General features: G+C 41.1%; 2 protein-coding genes, 2 long non-coding RNA genes and 1 pseudogene across 4 annotated transcripts in view; 1 reads left to right on the forward strand and 4 right to left on the reverse strand.

Moving 5' to 3' along the window:
• Nucleotides 1-818: 818 nt before the first annotated feature.
• Nucleotides 819-2,412, reverse strand: LOC149105400 (uncharacterized). The gene has a single exon (XM_089271497.1). The coding sequence runs from the start codon at nt 2,348-2,350 to the stop codon at nt 887-889; it is 1,464 nt and encodes a 487-aa protein (XP_089127623.1). The 5' UTR covers nt 2,351-2,412; the 3' UTR covers nt 819-886.
• Nucleotides 2,413-3,044: 632 nt separating this feature from the next.
• LOC149105401 (uncharacterized) lies at nt 3,045-4,247 on the reverse strand (annotated as a pseudogene).
• A 2,201-nt stretch (nt 4,248-6,448) lies between these two features.
• On the reverse strand, nt 6,449-6,802 carry LOC149105402 (uncharacterized). The gene is made up of 2 exons (XR_016210156.1): nt 6,573-6,802; nt 6,449-6,486 (listed from the first exon to the last, which is right to left on the reverse strand). It is a non-coding gene; the product is annotated as an uncharacterized LOC149105402 (long non-coding RNA).
• Nucleotides 6,803-8,987: 2,185 nt separating this feature from the next.
• LOC149105403 (uncharacterized) overlaps nt 8,988-10,000 on the reverse strand; it is a 110,051-nt gene continuing 109,038 nt past the window's right edge. The window contains exon 2 of the long non-coding RNA XR_016201467.1: nt 8,988-9,165. This is a non-coding gene — a long non-coding RNA (uncharacterized LOC149105403). The remainder of the gene's footprint in view (nt 9,166-10,000) is intronic.
• The window catches only part of LOC149105404 (uncharacterized), a 4,995-nt gene continuing 4,736 nt past the window's right edge, over nt 9,742-10,000 (forward strand). Inside the window, exon 1 of the mRNA XM_089271501.1 lies at nt 9,742-10,000. This exon is cut by the window's right edge and continues 198 nt beyond it. Coding sequence (XP_089127627.1) covers nt 9,858-10,000 — 143 coding nt within the window. The 5' untranslated portion in view covers nt 9,742-9,857.

Genomic DNA, 10,000 nt, shown 5'->3' on the forward strand with positions numbered 1-10,000 from the left:
TGAAAGAAATGGCTATGTATACACGACGAAAGCAAAATTTTGGGCCTTCTCCCCGCTAACAAGACAATAATAGTCCATGGGCCAAGACCCCCAAAAGTGGTTTTTTTGTACCATGTGGAGGGACCAGTGCTATCACGTATTTTCTCAATCTGCAATAACTGAAGTCTATTTTAAGGTATGATAGCAAGCTTCTATCAGTAGCTTTCTTGCTCTAAACATGTGGTAAAATGACGTCATCTAAACTGCCTAATGACCACGGATCCGGTTAACAGCTTCAGATTCTGAGCGATGTCCATTGTACAATTCTCTTCAAACAACATCTTATACATTTTAGGCCTAGCAGAATATGACATTGATTCAATTGCAAAAGAAGGAAATTTTTTTAAGGTTGTCTCGTTGCCATGGAGACGGAAATGGTCAATGAGTCCACAACTGAAATAAAAGTCACTGAAAATAAGGCTTTTCACTTCCTAATTTTAAAAAATAACTGCAATATACGTTGTCAAAAAGTTCAATCATGTGTAGATCACTCTAGCACTGGCTTGGATTAACTATTCAGCTAATGAGTTTTAAAGAGCTTCCTTAACGAGTCTCCTTTGTCCTGATATCATCCATTCCGAAGCCATACCAGTACCAAACACATTGGAGACTTGTCGTTTTCGCGTCAGTCAAGCATCATTTTCACTTAAATGTAAACAAAGACTCATGTTTAATGTCAGACAAAAATAACAGCTAAGTTATTTTAAAGCATTTATCGGTTGCCATGACAACCACAAACAGTTACTCGATACATTAAAAAGAGTACATCGTTCGAAACTAAACCTTACGAATGTAAGAGTATGTATAAGGAAAGTTATTTCATATTTTTCCTATGGTTATGAGATTCTTACCTTTCGGTTTCTTCATCGTCATTGTCGTCAACGGATAAAACATCGTCGTCATCATCTGGCTTTTTTGTGCAATCTTGAAGCCGGCACATATCAGTACATTTCAGCCAATTGACAATGCAGGAGCACGATGGAAGTTTGCAGGACCTACTGCACTGGCAAGATAGTAGTTCTAGAACAGCTTGCGGAGCTGGCTGACCACTCATCCAGTCTACGACCAGCTTGTCGTCCTCACTACACCAGCCAAATCCCACTGGTGATGGGATGGCTGGGCATCTTTGTAAACTCCGTCTCCAGACAGCAGCCTGGTAGTTTGCTCGTAGCGAGTGTTTGTGCAGCGTATCATTGCAGGGTGGCAGCTGGTTGGAATCAACGTCTCCTCTCTTTAAACAGAACAGTCGATATCGCAGCTCATTGATGTCGCTTGTCCCAGGGTTGCTGCAGTACATGGCACATGTAAATTTCTGAAGACTATGGTACAGGTGATCAGACTTATTCCAGAACATACCCAAATGCTGGAACATCTCTTGAAATTCAGCATTTTGCTTTGCAATTCGATAACCTGCAACCTTTTCCCGTCCGGCAAAAGCACTAACAGTGTCGCACCCTGTGAATGCATGAAAGCCCGGCAGTGATCTGCATACACTTGCTCCAACCCTCTCAACTACTCTTGAGATATCGATGTACTTGACTCTGGTCTGTGAACCACTTTTAATGAATACTGAAGAAGGAATAAAGCTCTTGAAGGCCAAAAGAAGTACCAACACATCAGTGTCTTCTGATACTATGACGATCGAAGCAAACCTCGATTTAGCTGCATGGGCTGCATGTAAGAGGATGCGGGTGTCAGCCTCCTCTTGAGTTGATTCGAGCTCACTGATAGGCTGCATTATTCCAGACGATAATTGGTAACATGTTTCGCCACACGTGACAACCAGAGTCTTTCCAGATAGCTTCTCTGTGTACTTTTCTTTCTTCCACTCGCTGGTTACAAACACTATGAAAGCTTGTTTGTTCTTTGAGCTACACAGGAATCTTCTCCACTGTTTAACCTTGTGTTCGGCTTGAATATTGCGGTATTCGCTTCCTAAACCGTCACCCCTGTTCTCTCTTTCGGCGTTCTTTATGGATTCTTCTCTGTAATCATCGAAGACGACATCAATCCTGTCACTTGCTCCACCTTCGTTTAGAACTCTGCAAAGAAGAGTTTCAACAACTGCCGCAAATGTCTTTTTATCACCTTTCAAATACTGGACAAGAGCCATCCCATCTATTACACATGCTGAGGGTTGGGGAATGGCATCTGCTGCTTCGACATTTTTATGCAGTTCTTTAACCAAGGACGCTTTGTTCGTCTTACGTATCAAGCCATCTGCGGTAGCTAATGACCAAGGGAGTGGTCCGAGAGGATGGGATAACACTTCTCTCATCTGTAAGTCTGTGCTCTCTGCGATGACAATCATTTGAGCAAACAGTCTTCTGTCGGCCTTGATGATCACTTCTTGGTTCTTACCAGCTTTAACTGATACCTCCTTATTCAAGTGAGTAAAAGCCGTCAGCTTAGCTTTCGTGATTGAATCATGGAACTTGACTGTGGGTGGATTAGACTGAAGTCGTTGCTCTCGGAATGCTTTGTAGGCTTCTTCTCCTTTATCTTTAGCTTGTAGCAAGTCGTGCTCTACATCAGGAGTGGCGACTTTTCCTGTGGAAATACAGACGAGGTCTTGAAGGTCAGGGCTGAATGGGTTGAGCCAAGTGTTTTGAAGAATTGACACTATGGATTGAACATCAGCTTCATCTCTTTGTATTCTTGTTGGTTGTAGATCTTTGTGTTGGGAACAAGAACTACTGATGTGCAATATATCTTTGAGTTGCCTCAGGAAGGTGCTCCGGTATTCAGCGACCAGGTAGAATTTGTAGGATTTCACGTGCGAATTTTTAGTTTTGCTTGCTATTTATGTATGCAAATTACTACTATTTAAACGCTACGGTTTCCTAGCGCGCTAATCTTTTCAACGTTTTCTCTAGCTTCAAGTTAATATCGTTGCGGAATCTATTCTACCTAGCTTCACCGTCTTCGCTACAGTCAGAAAACATTTGTAAGTCTTTATATTCTGTCCTGTATTTCTCATATCGCTCAGCTCTTCTTCATATGCATTTTTATTTATTTTTCTAGTCGAACCTCGCTCGCTCTATCTTTCAATTCTCAACGGGCTCCTCGAGTCTCTTCAACAGAGCGTGAGTTCGAAATCTCTAGACGTAGCGTCAACAAGAACTGTAAGCTACAGAATTTGCTTACTGCATTAGGCCTTAGACTGAAACCTTTAGTTCCTCCTGACGTTTGAGTGTCTTTGTTGACAGTCTCCTCGCACGTCTGATCAACAGGTATTCTCCCAGAAGGGTTGTCTCCGCCAATCTGAACAGAAAATCCTCCGGATCGCAAGTATTCCAGGGTGTCCGGATGCTCTGCTGGTAGATGTGACATTTCATGCAGATGTGCTGAAAGGTACCTGGCGTAGTTAAGGTTATCATATGCGAAACACCACGGGACAATTTCACTGATATATGAAAGGTGAAGATCCCAATCTCCCTCCCGAGATCCTCTTAACAGACCAAGTAATATTTCCACCATGTCAACATAAGACATCCAGAACTTCGATAGTTTCCCATTATCATGTCGGAGATAGCTTGTATACAAGCAGAACAGTTGCGATACTTCTTCAAATGAGGGACTCTCCACTGTGTCTTTGAATTCTTGTTCACATGTCTTATCACAGAGCGCTTTCAGTCCTTTTAAAAACGCATCAACAGTAGACTTCTTCTCTTTATGATGTTCCTCAATCCAAGAGTTAAATCCCATTCATGCTAGCCTGTTAAGAGCTTCATACATGAGCTTGTGAAATCGTTCGGCACGATTATATGTACGGCCTTCTAGAACACCAGCCACAGATCCTTCAGCAATTACTCCAGGCTCGACTATTACGTCTCGTAAAGATTTCACAAGAAAGTGCAAATGGTATGGAACACACCCATTCTCAACACAAGGTCATTAAACTGTGCCCTGTGTTTCCACTTTATCTCAGTAGCTTTAGCATACAGTGCCTGATCAAACACAACAACTATGCTTTGGAGGTTTAAAGTTTCCTTAATCTGTAGGGAATTGATGAGGACTTGGTACACAGCTGACATGTTCGTCGCTGGGGCATTGATTGTTGGAAGATAGCCCACGTTATCCTTGGCAACTTCTTGGTTATTACGCACCAAAATATTGAAACCAGTCCAACCAGGAACAGATTGCTTCTGACTTGCATGAATACGTACTAAAACCCATAGCAAGTTCTTTCTCCATGCACATTCCATGATTTGATTTAACTTGACCTCCACATATTCGTTAGTATGGGGCCCACAGCGCTCGCCGGCAGTATAGATAGGTACAGTTTCATCATCCACAGACTCGATACTTCTCCTCTTCGATTTCACAATTTCACAATTTCACAAGACAACCATCAAAATGCTGATTGTTTAGTTATGTAGCTACTTGTTATAGCTTTTATTGAGTTTTAAACACATACCGGCTTACAAACGATGAGAATTAATGATTAAGGCAACACAGTACTGGGCTGTCCAGTCCATGTGGATCTCGAAGGACTGTAAGTTTTTATATAATTTGAGGTTCAAAGTATCACTATATCGTCATAAAAATGCTTATTGTTTAGGTATACAGCTAATATTCTGTATATATTGTTGATTTCTAATCAGATCTCTACTTAAAGATTATCGAAATCAGTGAATAAGTCAAACGTACTTACCTGCCGTGAAGGTCGCCATCTTGAATTTCCCCATAATGCATTGCAGCATTTGAAGTAATCCATAACTTACTACATCATCACTTTTAAAGAGGTAAATTGAAATTTGGTTCTTAAAAAATGATTTGTGTTCTTTCTTGTTGTATTTATATGTGTGAAGACTATTTTTGATCCAGCTTAATATTTTTAATATGACTTTTGAAAACAAGCCTCGTTTTCATGAAAAAGCGAATTTTGGCGATATTTCAGCCAATAAAATATACAAGAAAGCTACTCTTTAGGGGTTGCTATCATAACATCTTGTAATCACCCCCAACTTAGCTTCAAATTTGTCACACTCTCAGCTGGTCCCTCTGAGTGGTACATCTGAGAGGGTCTGGCCCATGGACTATAAACTTTGCTATACAGACATGGACCTGTAGATAGTTATGCCTAAAAGCCCGTTAATGCAGGATAACGGAAAACAATATAATTTATATAACCTAGCTTCAGAGATGTCTGAAAACCTCTTTCATACCTCATACAGCCGTGGTCAAAACATCATGGGACAGTTATGAAAATTAAAAGGGAAAATGCACTTCGTTAAATAAACTCAAAAAGGTTGGCAATGTTGTTAAATAAACCATTTCTATTGCTCCCTCCCTTCCCCAAGCAATGTTGAGTCTATCAAAAATGACTTGAATGCCTGACATCAACATTGCCTCGGGGAGGGGGAGGGGGAGGGGGAGGGGGAGGGGGAGATTACGTGATTTTTCTGGGTTATTGCCTGTATGTCCCAAGAGTTCTGGCCAGGGTTGTAGCATCCCGCCCCAAATGTGACCATTGCGGGATGACAATATTTTAAGATTGCAAGATAGATCTTACTCCTATCTTTGTTTAAAGAAAATATTCAAAAACATTTTGTTTCTACGGGAAGTTATGGACAAAATAGTGTCTTCTTCGCTAATTGCCTTTAATGGAATGTTGACAAGTCATTTGACAATCTGTCAACACATCATTATTATGTTACATACCATCCTTGTTTCGACACGCAATTTCGTCCCGGCCAAACAACGCAACAATATTTTCGAGCTGTTTTCATGTCTGCCAGAAAAAGCGAAAGCGATCGAGCTGCCCTTTTGTACCAAAGGGATCGGTAAAAAGAAAACAAAGAAATTTTTTGACAAGGATTGGGCTGACAAACTTGCCGCTAGCGACAGAGGGCCCTGTTATAAGCAGCACGAGTTCGAGGAAGGACAGGATTTGGAGGCGTTATCCTTCTGAGACCAACTTTGGCAAACAACGTAATTATTTCCTCGGATTATGCGTCTCGTAGTCCATCGAGTGTAGACGTGTGCAAGACGGATTTGAATGACGCACTACCAAACATAGTTTGACTAGAAACATAATATGTCTGCTGGTGCCTGTATTTATCCTAGTCGAACTAAGTGTCTCCAGTATGAAAACGAGGATCATCGCAAAGGTTGTGAGACACTCAACAACAAATATATCCCGCACCGGAAGTTGTGCCTAGCAATTGTGCGCGGTAATTTTGTGGAAGTATTCGTCAGTGCTGATCATATGGACCAGGAAGCAACTTGTATTGTTTCCTATCCAGTTTATTACCATTCTTACCCAGCTGCTCGCATCTCAGAAAGCATGACTTCCTTAGGATTCTCACTGGAGTCAGTGGTTCTTGCTTTCTTCCCTGCCTTGCGTGTCGGCGTCGCGTCTTATTCTTCGTCGTTTTTTTTTTCCCGGTTACCTTTGTCCTCGTTTTTCGTTTGTTTAGGCATTGCTAACGTTGGTTTGGCCTATTCATAATACAATTTACCAGTCAGAGGAATGAAAACTCCGGAAACTGGGATGAAACACTTCCAATTCTACAGTAACAACTTACCTTCGGAGCGAGCGACCCAACAGCGACACCTGGTAGACTGACACCTTGTCTGGTCAGCATTTGAGCGCTATTGTTATGGAGTAAGTTGAGCCGTTGGCTTGAAAACCGCAGGTAATTACTTTCACGCCTTGTTGTTTTAATCTCATTCAACCGGAAGAACATCTCTGAAACTGTTTCGCTCTTTTTCTCGAAACTATATTTTCAAGAAATTGAGCGCACGTTTTAAGTTCGCGTGCATCGAGTTTACAACCGTTTTAGCTCAAATTTGGCGAGAATGCTCCTATATAATGTGGCTCGAAAACCATGTTGGCGTTTTTGGTGTTTCTGGTTCGTTATAGAGTTATAAACAAATGAACGAACAGGAGGGATATTTTTTCGAACCTCGAAGTTTAACCGGGTGTAAAAAACAAACCAGGCAAGATGACAAAATTCGCCGACACGGTTATTGAGACAAAGGTGTTAAGAACTCGGCGCAATGTTTGTCTCCTCTAGATCACTTCCGACTGCACAGGAACTGAATATTGAAAGCCATGTACTTTTGCAAAACGACCACTATACTTTCAAGGCATTTATATTTTTTCTTTCAATAAATATGGTATGGTAATTACCATTTATTAAGCTTTCAGAAAATATATAGCTTGTCAGGCTTTTAATTTATCGTCTCGCCTTAAAACGTTGCTAACGCAAAGCGGTCATTTGGGGTGGGACGCTACCTTAAACTTAGCTCTCAAGCTGAGCGTATGTCCACGTTAAATAAAGCATTCATTCATGCAGTCATTCAAACGGTACAAGCCACTGTAAAACGGCCTTAGATGGCGGATGTTCGAAACCCCCGGGGCGGGGGTCTCCTATATGAAAAGATCAGGGATGCTCGTCGTCTCGGGTACAAATCATGGATTCTGGCCTCACTTAGGGTGTTGACGACGAAACGTCACCACATTAACTATTAAAGTATCCTTTAGGTTGCACTTGATTAAAAAAGAAAATGGTCTCATTTAATTTCTGTTTTTAGGCTTGATTTCCGCTGATCTCTCGAGTACGCGAGTCAGGTCTACAAGTGCGCACAGGACCCCTTTTTAAACAGTGGCTAGTAGTCGAACCGACTACTGAGTTGATCAACATTGTTGTTCTGGCTACCAAGCCTTTTTCCTATTAAGTGTAATTCTCTTAAGTTATAAGTAAACAAGGATCACAGAGATGTCCGTGGACCAGTTCCAAAAAGCGAAAAGAGCGAAGAACAAATACAAACCCATCAATGAGCGAAGAAGCGAAAGTTGGCCTGGGCAGCGTCAGATAAAAGATCGTACTATCTGAAGTGGTCTGAAGATTCTGACTCCGAGTAGGATGAAGCTATAGCTATCCGGTCACGTGGGCATTAAGTCAATAGAAGAGAAAGGTTTTGTATTAAAAATTTGGGAACTTGACAGCAACTGACTGTGATGTTGACGATGACTCTTCTGGTGAGTCCGATACCGACGGGTCGTCCGACTCATTGAATATCATCCTTACACACGCAATGTTAACGCAGTTTTTGAGCGGAGTTTGCTCGCGAGGCAAGAGATTTCTCTTAGCGCTGTTTTCTCGAATCAATTTTTTCGCCTAAATAAAACACTTTAAAAAGCTATAACTCAAAGGAAATTTGTCAGACTGCCCTAAAATCTAGACGGTAGCTAGTTTAACATATAAACAACAAAAAGATGATTTGTCTAAGAATTGCTTATTTGGAAACCTTTTTCCTTAGAGAGTATTTTTTGCACGATTACTCTACATTTGTTTTATCTATTTCGATTTTCACCGCAATTGAATATGGCAAGAGGTTTAGGTATGTACAGTTTAAACCGGACGCGCTAACTCGTTGGAAACGAGACACTTCTGAAGGTATACGGTAACCTTAATACGTTTCGAGGTTTTTAAATAAGTGACAGATGTCCCTGCTAAACCCTGAATGAACGGCAAATGGTAGAAATTGCACACAGACGCTGCCAACCCAAACAACAAAAAGGGAGTTTAAGCAACTACGACAGCAACGTCAGGGACAACATCAATTGATAAGCGACTGTACATTCGACTTAAAAATCTCGCAAGAATTTAGATTCATTCAGTTTATCTATCACTGGTGCCCATGGTACAGTGATAGACAAACATGCAGGTTGCATGGTGCCCAGTTCTTCCGCAGATGTTACTCGCGCGTTTTATGGATATTTTCGTGGAAGATTTGCTTATGTTTTGTTTGCAAGGCGAACGAAAACTTCCAAGCTGTGGGGATGTCTATGATATTTCAATATCAAAGAAGACAAAGAAACGAGGAGCTTCGGCGCTGGCAATGTTTTAATACCGGTTTTGATAAGTGACAGACGACCCCTACCAAGCAATTAAAAATGAATGAAGGACACATGTTCGAAATTGCACACAGACGATCCCCACCCAAACAAGAAAAGGGAGTTTAAGTAACGACGACAGCAACACCAGGGACAATGTCGATTAAAAAGCGACTTTATATTCAACCTACGAATCTTGCAAGAATGTAGATTCATTCAGTTTGTCTATCACTGTCAGATCTATCCCAAACTGAATTTGTAAGACAGCGTCAAAACTAAAAAAAAAAACAAAAACAAAAATTGGCCCTCGTAATTTACGTCCGCTAGAATACTCAGAATGTGGTAATTTCACGACTTTGTTTTGTAGAGAATGGCAAAGAATAAACAAAGAATTAGAACGCACGAACACAGCCATGGTACTCGTTGCCATGCCGTTGTGGTCTGCTTAAACTCCCTAAAACCGAATGAAAGGCAGAGGAATAAACAGTCAAACCAGCACAAAGGAAACGAAAGCCCAGCCACACGAAAAAACGGCTGAGAATGTAAAACTGAAAACATCTGTGCCGTTAAACCTTTTATGCAAATCAAAATGTATAAAAGGACTTTTCACCACATTTCCCGCCTTTTCGTCTCAGGTAGTTTCGAGAAAGTCGCTTGGGCTGTCCATTCATCGCCAACAGGATTTGCTATTTGACACTCGCACGCAGTGATATTCATTCTCTTTATGGAGATTTCCTCCTTTTTGTTTGTTTAATTCATTCGGTTTGGTGAAATGCTCATTGGTAAATTTCTTTAAAGTGCCCCTGAGACGAAAATCAATACTTTTCTTTCGCGCATGTTTCCTCATAGAATATCTATTTATGTTAAGTAGTAACTATATTTGCCAAAAAACACGAACATCAAACTCAAAATTTTCGGCTCTAAAAGTCGCCTAAAAGGCGTCCGCCATTACGAAAACTCGTTTCAGATGAGCATGCAATTTTCCAGCGGACTCGTTGGTTGTGACGTTAAAGGCTTCACGTTCATTTGCAATCAATCGGTCGCTGTTTTAGCTGCTTTTGTATCGCTGTTGTCTGTTTTGTGGTGTTTTTGTGAAATGGCTTGTGTCTC

This window comes from Orbicella faveolata, unplaced genomic scaffold (genome assembly GCF_042242905.1).
Source record: "Orbicella faveolata isolate gen_17 unplaced genomic scaffold, um_ofav_v1 contig_34, whole genome shotgun sequence".
Lineage (NCBI taxonomy): Eukaryota > Metazoa > Cnidaria > Anthozoa > Scleractinia > Merulinidae > Orbicella > Orbicella faveolata.

Bases quoted from the DNA above. Each gene is read 5' to 3' on its own strand.
- LOC149105400 (XM_089271497.1), bottom strand. From the start codon at position 2,350: ATGATTGTCATCGCAGAGAGCACAGACTTACAGATGAGAGAAGTGTTA.